General features: G+C 45.8%; 1 protein-coding gene across 1 annotated transcript in view; it reads right to left on the bottom strand.

The window, feature by feature from the left end:
- Positions 1–14,038, bottom strand: part of Rhoj (ras homolog family member J) — an 83,302-nt gene extending 69,264 nt beyond the window's left edge. The window contains exon 1 of the mRNA XM_051147675.1: positions 13,511–14,038. Coding sequence (XP_051003632.1) covers positions 13,511–13,688 — 178 coding nt within the window. The 5' untranslated portion in view covers positions 13,689–14,038. The remainder of the gene's footprint in view (positions 1–13,510) is intronic.
- Positions 14,039–14,477: the final 439 nt, after the last annotated feature.

The following is a 14,477-nucleotide window of genomic DNA, read 5'->3' as shown; positions in this document are numbered from 1 at the left end:
AGAACAGGTCATCTATGAAGGAGACTGGAAAAAGCTGGCCTAAGTGTTTCATGATAACAAGGATGAAATTTTCCTGGTCTTCAACTACATGAAGAGCCATTATTCTGAGGGTGATAATGAGGTTTTTCTCAGTCATCAGTGACCTTAAGGGAGAGGAAATAACTAATCTACAGCCTGTGAGATCTGGCTTATCAAAAAAAAAAAGCCTGGTGTGAGCATTCTGAAAGGACAGAGAAGTAAAATAATGGAGCAGAGCTCCTGAAGCAAAGCCCTGCGTGGACACTGAGCTAGCTGACACCACTCTCAGTCTCTTTTGAAAAGTAAAACGTGTTGACTCTTGAAAAAATTTGAGGCTCTTATTTACCATCTTAAACTATTGCAGATATCACATGGAATTCATTTTACTTGAGCAAAGAAGCATTTAGGCTCTTAATGTGAGCTAAACCAATGTAAACAGAGGGCGGGAGTCCCTAGGAGAGAGAGCACAGCCTCTTTTCTCTCTTCAAAGCTCTTGCTTTGACAAGTGTGAATTGCCCCAGGATTAATGCAGATGAGGGTATCCATTGCCTGTCTCACAAGCACACCAGCGGCTGGAAATTGCTGTACTTTCAGCAAATGAGTAGCTGCATTTTATGAGTGTCACTCATAATTCTTAGGAGGTTTATCCTTGCTGCACATTAAGGAGATGACTTGCTTATTATTTTCTCCTCTTAATTACATCATGATTTGAAAGAAGAGTTATATATCACATTCTGTAACAAACCTTTTTTCTTGCCTCTAGGACATAGCATCAGAAAAGCAGAAATTAAAACAGAGGTTAAAAAAAAAAGCCCCGATATAGTTAAGAAGACCACAGTATGCCTAGTTAAAGCTCCCAGAACTCACAAGTTTGAAATCTGACCAGAACAACACATTTTTCCATTTCCCCCCAAAAAGGCTCACTATTTTTTTTGAAGCTTTAAACAAGGCCATTCTTTTTGTGTTCATGATATTTAGGGTATATCCTCTCAGGGTACGCAGTGATAGGATAATTTCAATATAGAAAATTACCCTGCTTATTCTCACAAGGTGGAACGGAACATTCAGTGACGTGTGTTGGTAAGACCACCGGTGGGACTCTTGGATGTCACTCACTCAGTTACTCAAGATACATGTCTGGGTAGCTGCTGTAGGTTTATTCCTAGGCTCTGGGAACATAAGAACAATCACACAACAGCAACAACAACTACAGCAACAGCAACAACCCACTAGCCTTCTGTAGGTATAACTTCTACAAGGAAAGAATGATGATAGGTTAAAGGAATAGATAATATAAAAGCCCAGGAGTAAACAAATAAGAGGTAACAATCAGAGAATTCTCCATCTCAGTTCTGCCACTTCCTAGCCACATGATGTGAGACAAATGACTTCTCTTTGAGCTTTAGTTTTCTTGCTTCCAGTTAAGGACATCTACTACCTAAGATGTCATTCAGATAGGACAGCAAGGGCGACACAGGTCTGGATACACAGGAAATAGTCTGCTACTCAGTATTGCCAAATTTATTATGATTGTGATTATTATTATGACCGGGTTTCTCTGTGTAGCCTTGGCTGTCCTAGACTCTCTTTGTATACCAGTCTGGCTTTGAACTCTCAGAGTTCCCAAAATGCCTCTGCTTCCCAAAATGCTGGGATTACAATGTTACCAAACTTATTATTTGGTTAGTGGACTATGACCGTAACTGTCTGCTTTGTCCATGGAGTCTTTGGCGTGGGCCAGGACAGTGCTCTCTAGCCATAAGATTGCATTCGGAGGACTGAGCCCCCGACTTGCATTAAGAGAGCCAGAGAGGCTGCAGAGAAAGGCTCAGTTGCCTCAGCAAGATCGCCTGTCAGCTGGGCTGTCCTCATAAGTTCAGTAAGAGAACTCCTGCCCCTCCCACAATTTACACGCTCTCTTTCATGCAGATTCTAGCTTATTTGGAGGACTTTTGGACTCAGAGAAATAGTTCCAGAGGAGGTTTCCCCCCGTCCCCTTTCCCCAAATGTTAGGTCAGAGTATGAAGCAGAACAGCAGGGTTTGTGGCCGGGAAACAGATGTTCGCTGTTCATTTCGTAATCATAAGGCCGCATGGCTGTGGAACAAGAGTAACCCTTCCAAGACAGAGCCGCACAGGAATCACCCCAGGACCCCGGCACTTTCCCTTACTTCTTCCTGCAGGAGGGGGTGTCCCCCAACTCCCTGCAGTGCTCCCCCATGGCCCCAGAGTCCTCCTAGCCTCAAGGAAAAGAATCCATGCTTGGGCAGCTTCGTAGATCGTGCCCAAGTGCTAGGTTTCCCAGCAGCTGGCATGTGCTATGCCCAAGTTGGCCGGGTTCTGATGCCTACCAGTCTCTCCTCAGCCTCAGAGCCTTCTCTGCCTCTGTTCACAAGGCCTCTCCACGTTTCTGTGATCTTCAAGATCTCCGGGTGTCTCTCTCTCTCTCTCTCCCTCCCTCCCTCCCTCCCTCCCTGTATCTACTTCTCTCTCTCTCTCTCTCTCTCTCTCTCTCTCTCTCTCTCCCCATCCCTCCCTCCCTCCCTGCTCCCTGTATCTACTTCTCTCCTCTCTCCTCTCCTCTCTCTCCTCTCTCCTCTCCACTCTCCCTCCTCCCTCTCTCCTCTCTCTCTCTCTCTCTCTCTCTCTCTCTCTCCCTCCCTCCCTCCCTCCCTCTGCCTTGGATATAGTTCTCTTTTCCCGAGATCACAATTTAGGAGTTTTCTAGCTGTTTTCCGAGAGACGCTAAAGGCCTCTTATATTTCACACAATCTGATAGAACTCCCAAGTCGGAAAAATTATATGTGTATCTGTGTGTAAATTGCTTTATTGATTCATGGTCAATTATAAAAGTTGCTCCTTCTGGCTTGATTTATAGGCACCTTCATTAGTATAAAGAGAGGTTTACTGAACTTGATAAATTGCCTACGCTTGAGGGACTACAGAAGTGGCTGCTAATTAAGTGCATCTGTGCAAGCCTGAGGACCCGAGTTCAGTTCCCCAGCCCCACATAAACAGCAGGCATGGTGGTGAATGCCTGTAACCTTAGCCTGGGATGGGCCAGAGACAGGCAGATCCCTGGAGCCAGTCTAGCCCAATTGATGAGCTTTAGTTTCTGTGAAAAACTATGTCTAAAAAAAATAAGGTAGACAGTGACTGACGAAGACATCTGACACACATGGGGTCACACATACATGCAAACACATATACACACATAAACACACACACAAGTGACATTAGTTGAACAGAGAGCTCAAGCCTGTGTGTTTGTGTTATTGAAATGGTTTTGAAGTATAACCCAGGAGGTCTATAGGTACTGCCTAATGCCTGGAATGCTTAAAGAAATGTGTGTTCACAGTTCCATCTCTTAGTTTGGCAGCCTTGGCATAGACCTACATTTTAATTTTTAGAAGAAACTTTGTGTGTGTGTGTGTGTGTGTGTGTGTGTGTGTGTGTGTGTGCTGTTTGTGTGCTGATGGTGTGTAGAGGTATATGTAGAGATTTGGGGTATCTGTTCTCACCTTCTATCTTGTTTTGAGGCAGGGTCTCTCTCTCTCTCTCTCTCTCTCTCTCTCTCTCTCTCTCTCTTAAATTGAGACAATGTTATATGTCAAAATATTTTGTAAAACTTTTGTTTTGGAAACCTGGTGGGAAAACTTAGTTTCTACAGACTCCATAGAAAGGAATGGGACATGACAGAATATAAGCGTATATTAATTTTTACTTTACATAGCAAGCAATTTCAAGAGAAGGAAAGCTGGTAGGTTGGGGGAGATAGCCCAGATGGTAAATGTGAGCTGAGCAGGTACAAGGAGCCGAGTTCCATCTTCAGTGCCCACCTGTAGCGACAGGTGTGGCATCATGCTCTTGGGTCCCAGTGCCGAGGAGTGATACAGGAGGGACTTGTGAGCTTGGTGGCCAGCCAAGCTAGTCTAACCCAGTGAGCCCAGAGAGACACTGCTCAATAAACAAGGTCAATGATGCCTGAGGAATGACAGAGTTGGTTGCCCTTTGCCCTTCACATACACACGGGCACGTATGAGCACAGGCGAGCACACATAAACACACAGAAGACCTTATATATATATATATATATATATATATACATATATATATATAAAATTTTTTTTAATTAGAGATTTATAAAAACATGTTAATGACTCTACAGAGTTAAAAAGAGTCATTATTTCTGGGCACCGCAGAGAGAAGATAAAATTTAAATATTCTGATGGCCTGAGTTTGATCCCTGCGATCCTCCTGGTGGAAGGAGAGCGTGCCCTGCCATGTGTGCCTCAGATAGTAAATAGGTATAATAAAATAAAATAAGGACCCGAGAAGAGGTTGCTCAATGAGAGCAAAAGAAGTGTACGGTAAAGACACTTAACGAGTGTGTCTGGGGAGGCCATACTTTGGTCTGGACATGATGATTGGCTCTGGAACTTACCAGAAGCCTTGGCATCCGGCATGCTTGTGCTTAGAAAATAACAACCGAGCATTCCAGATTACACAGTCAAGAAATCAGCTGAGACATATTTGCAAACCCCCGAACAAAGAGTATCTCAGAAGGCTCAGTTTAGATGTGGGTCATGAGGGATGATGGACCAGAAAAAAGAATCTTCTGGAAGCCCAGGCCAGGGAAGTTAATGATGTTCAAAGCTTCTCTTAGCCAATAGTATGAAAGTCATCCTAAGAACCTTCCTCACAGCTGGTGCAGGGGGCTTCTGTGTGCTTTCCAGCAGGGTCCCATTATTCTATCACTGTCTCTCTCCTCTTCTTTCTGAAAAGGGGTTTCAATGTTTTGGACACCCTATTTCTGTTCCACCATGAGAGCAGAGATGGCTGTGCATGTAGGTTAGAGAACTGGCTCTTGTTGGATTATGAAAAAGCCATGTTTCAGTTGTACTGAGAGGGCTGTCCATTACTTCTTGATGCTGGACTCTGGCATGGTGGGGTGGCACAGAGTAGGGTCATCTGGGGAAAAGGTTAAGTTTGCTTTACATGTGAGGAAGTGTGTAAGAATATTTGGCATCTGGAGAGAAGCAGAAAGAGATTGCCCATTTCTACTAAAACATGTCTTTGGTGCTGGGCACACAAGTGGGCTTTTTCTAAGCCTCCCTTAGACTGAAGGGTGGCATGTGACTAAATGATCTTCTATGGAGTATGACAGGAAATGATGTCACACTTCTGGGATGTGTCTCTAAAATCCCATCCCAGCTGCTCCATGCTCTTTCTCATTGAGCTGGTTAATGTCAATAGTTATGGCATCATAGAGGATTTCAGGGTCATAGAATGGAAGCCTCTTGAACCCTTAAGTGATGACATAGAAGAAAGCATCTCTACTGGCTTGAATACTGGGCCAGGAGCATAACAGTATCAAGGGATACCCTGCAATATGTTAATATTTGTGCCTATTTGTTATCACAGCTTAGCATAGCATGCCCTAACTAACAGTGACTTTTGGTTAGTGTCACCAACCTATCCATTGATTAATACTGCATGCAATTCCATGGCCTCCCTTACTCTTGTACAAGCAATTTAAACTTAGAGCAAAGCTTAATTTTCCCCATCAGCAAAACTGAGAAAATGATAGCATCTCACGGGATGACTATAAGAGGCATGTATTAATGTATGAAGATATTTTGACTACTCCTGAATCATAGCACTGATGGTATTAGAACACGGTTCTTATTCTTGTGGTCATACATCCCAGCGTCATTTCACTTTTATTATTATTAATGCTGCCACTCTGCCTGGATGGGCATAAAGAAATAGCATGACTGAGTTGTGAATCAGGACAAATCCTAACTGGCCACACATGAGCCACATCCTTCTCTTTCTTCAAATCTGGGTGCAGATACAAAGTTGGTGGACTTCAGAGTGTTCTGGGCAGTGCCAGTATATTCTGTGACTTGGAGTTGGACCATATTGAATCAATGGTGAGATCCTTTCCTGACTGTCTTATTCTTAGTATTTGGTCTCTTCTAACTACTCTAAAAGGTATCATGGATGTGCATGTGGGAAAGTAAACCTGTAGGCCAGACAAGAGTCTGCCTCTCTGAAGAGAGATTCAGATCTCCACAAGCTGGAGCTTGGGTTGAAGAATGACACATAAGCCAGGTCCTCTGTGATTTTGTTTCCATCTTCCCAAAGGATTTTGTTTGCCCCTGACCTTTACTGTTTCCTTGTGGAAGAAGGTGACCATCCTCAGAGATCGAGGCAACCAATGGCTGGAGCCACCTTGGACCTGATTGCTATGACCACTCAGGAAGGAGGAGAGGTGAGCAAGTGCTGTTGTAGACACGACCCTGGGTTGTTTGCCTGAAGCCCAGCTTCCGTGGGCAGTTATGTGACCAGATCTGCAGAACATTTCCTGACCTGCTCAGTAAGGGGAGCCCGTTTGTGTAGACTTAGAAGCCTGCTTGCAGGGAGCCTGTCCACCTAAGCCTGGATTGGCTGCCGTCCTTGGTGTGTTGCTGGCAAATGCTGGTATGTAGGGCCATCATGAGTGACGGATGAAGGTTCCAACCCAGGAACAGGTGTTTTCTAATGTCATATGGGCCACAAACTCAAGCTTTTCTTTCTCCTTCATTTAGTAGTTTTTTTCTTGCTTGCCTCTAAGAAAATAGTTCACAGCTTGCTGCCTCTGCAGTACATTTTGGTGTTCTGAGTACAATTTCCACTTCAGATACCTCTGAGAGAGCTGGTCTCCTGTTTCAGTGTGGACTATGGGAAGTCACGCATATGTGGTTTGTGTAATTGAACCTTAGGTGGGGGTAGCCCAGAGTCCAGAAGAAAGTGTTACATACATGTCACATTGCTTGGCAATGGGCTATAAGGGGATGGAACACCGACCGTTTGGATATTTGAGTGTCATTCATTGTGTTAGGAGGGACCAAGGGATCAGTTCATTCAACTATCCCATTCTTGTCTTTTCCGTCACAGTTACCACACATACTTTCAGTGAGGCCAAGAACCTGGTGATTCACGTGCATAGTGGCACAAATGCTCTATACCATGTCTGTGTTTAACACCCCCCCCCCCCCGCCGGCACCCCTACCCCAGCACACAAAGCAAATAAACAAACAAAAAGAGAAAAGCAACCTCAGCAGCCCTTTGATCTCAGCCTCCTCTGTGGTGCTCCTTCACAAAGCCTACCATAGATCTCTGCGGCTTTCAGGGTGGCTTTCCAGCCAAGCTCGCTGCCTGAGAACTCAGTACATTTCTGTCCAGCGACTTTCTGGCTGTGTCTGTGCAGCGTGAGGTTTCTGTTAGTGATTCCATTTGGTCCTTATCCTAGGCGAGGTTTTCCGGGAGCAGATAGCTGGTGAGAGGGCCCATGTGGCTTAACAAGGGGAGTAGTAAGTAATTTGGGGTGAAATAAAAGATTTATTTGACTTCTTTCCTGGTTTGTTGGCATAGAGCTTTCTAAAGCCACTGGAGTGGCAGGAACATGTTTTGTTATCCGTGGTGACCCCGTTTACCTTGCTAGTTTACGGTGACTAGGGGACTCTTGGCAGGGTCACTAGAGAGCTTTAGGAGAGGACTTGTCATCAGAAGAACTAGCTACCGGATAGAAGGGCTGTGCTGAAGTGAGGAGATGATTTTTTTTTTTTTTGTAAAATACAATTTAACTGCCTATCAAAAACAAACAAAACAAAGAAAACCGCGTGGTGATTTATTTCATAGTCTCATGAAAGTTGCTTTAGGTTTGTTTTCCTTGTAGTTTCTAAGGAATCAACCCAGTCTTTCTTTAGGGTGCAAAGGAGAATGCTACTGAATGCACTTTCCTATATGGACAGAGCTATGGTACAAGTCTTTATTTCTATTTTTAATTTTTATAGCATCTGGATCAAACCTGGAGCCTTCTTTGTGATGGACAAATGATCTGCCATGAAGCTACATCTCCAGCCCCTGTAGACACTATTTGTAGGCCTGTCACTTTTTTAAAAAAAAATCAGTTTATTATTTCACTCACTTTCATGCATTTGGCATCTCTTCCACCCATGATCCCAGCTGTTATGGCTGCCTGAGTCTACGCTGGGCCAGCTGCCATTCAATTCCGTGGAAAAAGTTAGAACCAGACTTCAGTTCTCTGTGAAAACAACTTCCTTTTCTATCTCCCATGGCTGACAGAGTAACTGGGTTTCCCTCTTTTCCACGAATTGTGTTAACTTCCTGCACAGGCGGCCTGGGTTTGCAAACATTGGCTCCAAGTGGCTTCCTAAATGGAATGACTTCTGAGGAGAGAGCCCTAGGTGGGATGAGGGTTTGGATTGGAGAGAGACTCTTCAGACAGGACACATTTCATTACAGGGCATGAGGTAAAGGCTGGTGTGGAGGCATGTGGAAACCTGCTCCAAATGGAGATGGCTTATTCTAACATAAACAGACACCGCATCTGAGAAACCACACACACTGCCTAACTTAGCACACAACCCAACCAAGCTCAGATGAAGGCCTTGCTCTGATGCCGTATGCCATGTGAGATACTAATGGACATGTTGCCAGTAAGAAGTTGGTTATAAAACTGAAGAATGGGAAGATATGTTCTTTTTGTATGCTAAACTCAACAGCCCAGGGGCTGGCAGGGCATGTTAAAGCATTCTTGGATGGGCTTTCTGGAAGCAGGGCCCAGGAGTCCTTTGCTAGGCAGTGCATAACAAATGCCATTTACTCTTTCTGCCATTATTCTGCTGGCCCTGCTCCGCGCAGTCCTGACCCTCAGTGGAACTTGGGTTATTCTTGAACATGCTCTGTTTATAACAAGCACAACCATTTGAGTGGACTAGACCAAATTTAGCCTAGCTTAAAAAAAAAACCTATTTATTTATTAAATATACAGTATTCTGTCAGCATATAAAGCTTCACACCTGAAGAGGGCACCAGCTCTCATTATAGGTGGTTGTGAGCCACCAAATGGTTGCTGGGAATTGAACTCATGACCTTTGAAGAGCAGCCAGAGCTCTTAACCTCTGAGCCTTCCCTCCGGCCCTTAGCCTAGCTTTTGAGTGTAATGCAGACAGAGGAAAACCAAGTGACATGTATAATTGTAGAGTGACATTATTGGATAATTGTCCCCCTGTCCACTTGTCATATTATAGTTACAGTAGAAGAGTTGATTGTCTAGAATGTAAAAAAAAAATCACAAGATAGAATATACCTAACAAATAATTTCATATGTTCATTTTTAAAGAAATATGCCTTGGACTGGCAATTTCTTTAAATGTTTGTCAAAGTTTTATTATTTTTTTCTAGTGCTTGAGATCAAAACTAGGGCTTGTGCGTGTGTGGCAAGGCTTCTACCACAGAACTATGCCTTTCGCACTTACTCACCAGAGTTTTAATGGACTAGTGGTGACTTGAGTGCTGGAGAGTCCAAGATGGTGAATGCTTAGAATTAGTTCACACTCTACTGAGCATCTCGTATGTGTGAGGCTCTGTTTTCAGAAGCAGAAGTTGGCAAATAAACACACAGTGTCGTGTAGTGTTAAATACGGTGAGGGAAGGTGTAACAGAATAAGAGGGCAGAGCTCTCCCCGCCCCCCCCTCCGCGTGCGCTTGCACATGCACACGTGTGAGTGTGGGGTTTTGTGAGCACACAGGCATAGACACGTGGATTAAATTATGTGGCCAAATAACACTATGTCAGCGCGGGGTAGGGGGTGTCAGGCCAGGGTAAGAGTGAGTGGCAAGTATTCAAAGAGTCTTCCATGAGAAATAGCAAGATGGCTACTGTAGCTATGCCAGAAATACCGAGAACCATGTTAGCAGATGAGAGAGGAGAGAAAACAGGAACAAAGCCATGGAGCACTGTGTACACTGTGGCAAAGGAAAACGGTGAGTGTGGGAGGAAGGGCTGAGGAGCCGGGATTGAGGATGGTTCCCTGTCAGCTGGCAGGGTGTGGGTGAGAGGCTGTGGCGGTGGGGCTAGGAGACAAGGCAGGAGGGTGGCGCCAAGTGGCCAGGTTTGGTTGTTGGATGCTGAGCTCCTCTGTAGGGGCAGGGGATGATAACTGAGTGGTCTGAATGGAGAGAGAGGAGGAGGGTGGCGTCAAAGGAAGAGTCACATATAGCACTGGCATTTGGTCTCAGTCACTGGGCAGAAGAAACCAAGAGTGGTCTTATGTGGAGAAGAAGGGAGATAGAAGAACAGGTGGGAGAACTGAGAAAAAAAAAAAAAAAAAAAAAACCTGGCTAGAGTGCCTACTAGAAGTGTAAGTGGATGTGGGGCGGTTGCATAGATGAGTGTTCTGAGGCCTTGGGGGGCGGGGCCTCGGGGGCGGGGCCTCGGGGGGCGGGGCAGATGTAAATATGAACTTGCTAATACATCAATGATGTCGTAAGCTGTGAAACTAGATAGCAACACCTGGGTGCCCCAGGCCGACTACACAAGGGAACCGAGGGACTGACTACTGAACTAGGCTACCATTCTGCCCCTGGGTGATGAGGGAAGCTCAGAGGAGGTGTTCCAGAAGCCAAGCTAAGACTGTGCGTACAGGAGAGGCATGAGCCATCAAAGCTTCTCCATAGAGAGGTGCCAGTTAGATGTGGCAAGAGATGACCTTCCTTTAAGGAGTCACAGCACAGAGAGGGGTGGGGGCGGGAGAATGAAACCATGACAGGATGGTGTTAACTGTGCCTGCAGATGGAAGCACATTTCTAGAGGTGAAGTGGGTGCAGAGTGCGCAAGAAAGCCACAGGGAGTTTGCGACCTTTCAGATTCTGGTGCTTTGGAAGGGTGAGTAAATTAGAAGTAATAGACTTAAACTTTTTTTCCCCCACAGTTGGTTCCCCCCCCATGACTTATGTAAAACTGGTATTTTACCTCTTGCTAACACCCCATTACTTCTGTAGCAGAGCTGTCGGTCCTCGGCTCCACGGCAGCTATTTCATAAGGACAACAATACATTCTATCCTGCCCTGTCCTTTCATTACAGCAAACTCTTGGAATCACGCCCTCCCCACCCCCCATTGTAGGTCTTATCTTTTAGTAACATTTTAATTTGGTTTCATCATTGTGTGCAGCCACAGAGATGTGATATCTGAGCCTGCGGGCAATCTAACATTGTATGCCGGGCACTAAGAACTTCATGCAAATCAGTTCATTTTGCTTTTAAAAAACAATTCAAACACCTTTATTGTCTCCGTTTTTTACCTTTCAGGACCTAGGCACAGAGAGGTTGAGTCACTTTCTCAAGGCCACAGAGCAAATGGCAGACACCGTATTAGAGCCGGATCACACGGTATTGCTGTGCTTTAGTCTGTCCATCCTTAACTACTACATGCGTACTCTCCTGAGATGGACCATCATCCCGGATCCACCTTGAGGAGACAGGCTTCAACTGCACTTTTCAAAAGACACAGCGGCTGTGTTTCCTGCCGTCCTATCAGAGTGGGTCAGTGGGACCCAGGGAACTGAAAACTGGATCCAGATGTGGAGGGGGTGGTGTTGCTTGTTGCAGAGTTTATTTACTCTCCGATGGCCGCCCACGGGCTGATGCTCAGCCAGGGCAAGTACGAGCAGGGTGGAGTCTTGGGATGGAGACCAACACGTCATGAGTCTCTGCTCTGAGTGTGGCTCATGCTTCTCCCCCATCCCCACTTAAACCACAGGAACAGCACGTGAGATGAGCACATATGAAAGATATAGTAGAAACCGAAGGGGCCATGTCAGGGATGCCTACTGTGTGCAAGGAACTGCTGTGTGCCTAGGGGCCATGATTTCTTGGGAACTAAAATAATACAGGTTAGTTCATGAAGACTCTAATGCTAAAACTTCTTTGAGAGGCTTTAGTGCTCACACACCAGTCAGTGTGCATATAATTGAAATATAAAGTAGCTCAAGGCCAGCAAAGTCCAGCTGCTTTGACCTCTAATTTTTCTCTCCCTCATAGACTAACTTTATTTCCAAAGATGGCTTTGCTTTTCTTCCCAACGTGACTGTAATTGGCTCACCCAAAGGATGGATATCCGAAGACAGAATTTCCCAGGCATTAGAAGCCTTTCCTTTTAGTAGATTTTCAGTTCAGAAATAAAGCTCTAAGCATGCCCCTTTCTAGCACGAAGAAGACACAGGAGAAATAACTGCTGCTTTCAGGGCCAGAGTTAGAGTCCCGCCCTCAGAGCACAGAGTCCAATATTTTACATTTTCTCCCCCTCAATTTAAATCTGTTTTTATCTTTGTTCCATTCTTATTCAGAAGTTCTTCCCTGGCCAAACTCAGTGCATTTTCAGAAAAGCCCAGGGCATTTGGCATAACATTTGTGAGTAATTTCTACAAATATAAAGAACCTCCTAGGAAATGGATCCCCTCCCCAGCTGTGAATATCTCCCCCCTCCACTGTGTACACTTAAAAGGAAGGAAGACTGGAATCACAGGCTGCTTGCTGTGGAGGGAGGGTTTCAAATGGCCACAGAGACTCAGGCGGGCTTCCTGTGAGCTGCTTCCTTTAGGCTGATCCTGATCCCAAACCAAGGTGAAAGGACAGGAAGAGAGGACTTTTCCTCCACCAGGCCCCAGATCCCTGATAACTCACTGACCATCTCCGTGCTAAAATATGTTATAAAACTGAGGCCACTGTGAGCTGAGAGCAAGGCATCAGTTCACACAGGACGAGCTTATGGGTCTCAGCCATAAGACACGAGGCGGATGGAAACTTCTACACGCTTCACTGAGATACTAAAAGTCCCCTCAAAGAATTAAGTTGTGACAACAGTATTGGAAGGATCATGATATAAAATAGTTTATGCCCAAATTTGCCTTTTCAGGACACACTTCAAAATGATTATATTTGTACTTGAATATCTTATTTTAAAAACATAACAATCTTTTACTTCATTTCCCATTCAATAGTTAAAAGCTTGGAACACTTTTCTTCTTACTTACCACCCCAGAAAAGTGAAAGTACAAAATTTAAGCCCCAGAGTAATCCACAACATACACACACACACACACACACACACACACACACACACACACACACACACAGAGAGAGAGAGAGAGAGAGAGAGAGAGAGAGAGAGAGAGAGAGAGAGAGAGAGAGAGAGAGAGAGATATTATTGGCTGGTTTTCTTAGCATTTTTCTTTGTGACTAGCACGAAGGAGTAGAGAAAGTGTAGAGTAGAGCACTTTTCTTACGTGCCTAGTGGTGATTTTTTAAAAAATGGAAATCTATGCAGCTACACTACATTTGAAAATGATCCTCATGAAAAGTTGAGCAAAGTTTAGGCAAACATGTTTAGAAAAAGTTTCTGACCTCAAGGTCCGGAGGTATTTCCCCAGGATTACACATTTACTTCGAGGTGGGAAGGCGCTGCCACTAAATTGATGCACAGGTTCTCCTCAGGAGCCTAGCACCGCCCTGTTACTGACTGAGTTACCTGCTACCTTCCAGGCCCATTCTATCTCTGACTTGAGGCTAAGTCAGGCCTCTCTGAACTTGGGCTGTGCCCCCACACCCGCCGCTCAGCTAGATGTCTCCACATTTTCCTACCTGCATAGTGGTCAAACACAGTGGGCACGTATTCCTCTGGGAAGGCGTCGTTGGCGTAGCTCATCAGCAGGCAGGTCTTCCCCACCGCGCCATCGCCGACCACCACGCACTTCAGGATTCTGTTCTCGTCGCTTCCACCGCAGCCACAGCTGCTGTCAGCCCCTTCTCTGCAGCTCATGTTGGCGGCAGCTCTAGCAGCTGCTGCTGTTGCATGGAGCGGTGGGACTGGCCGCAGGCTGGAGCTCAGGCAGCCTGACTGTGGCTGACCCGACTCTCCCAAGCACAGCCCTGATGCACACAAGCCCCGCCGCTCACCATGCTGGAGGAGAAAGGTAACGCACTCTTGGGAGGATGAAAAAAGGTCTGTCCCTTTCTCCCAATGGCTGGAATTAAGGAACTCTAATTTCCACAGACTTCCCGGGACTTCCTGGCAGTCTAGAAATTCCAGCAGCCTGTTGAGAATCTCACTCTGCCCTCCCCAGCCTGGCTGATGACACGGTGGGATTTGGGTCACTCCTGCCCCGTTTTTGCCACCACACAGCTAACATGGAGGAGAGCAGGGCGTTTAAATGGAGTTTCCCCCCTCGCTTCCTCCAGCCTTCCGAGTGTCAGGAAATCGTGGGTTTCCTGCTGCATTCCATATTAGGATCAGTGGGCCGGGAAGGCGGCAACAACGGGGCTCTGTGCGTGTGTTTGTACTTCTGAGGAACCCGGCCAGGACGCTGAGTGAGAAAACACTAGGGGTCCCGTAGCCGGCTTAAGCTGTCAGACTTCCTGCTTTATCCCCACGCTAGCCAGGCTGCTGGCTTGTGGCTGGGAAGACGCCAAAGAAGAAAGGATGGAACCCGGGGAGTACTGTCTGCCACTGAAACAGGGGACTGGACTGAGTTGAGAGCTTGGGAGGGCGGGGGGGGGGGGGGAACTGAGAGAACCACATCAGAGATTGCAGGCTAATATATGACATCAT

This window comes from Acomys russatus, chromosome 1 (genome assembly GCF_903995435.1).
Source record: "Acomys russatus chromosome 1, mAcoRus1.1, whole genome shotgun sequence".
Lineage (NCBI taxonomy): Eukaryota > Metazoa > Chordata > Mammalia > Rodentia > Muridae > Acomys > Acomys russatus.
This window is presented reverse-complemented; position numbering and strand designations above follow the sequence as displayed.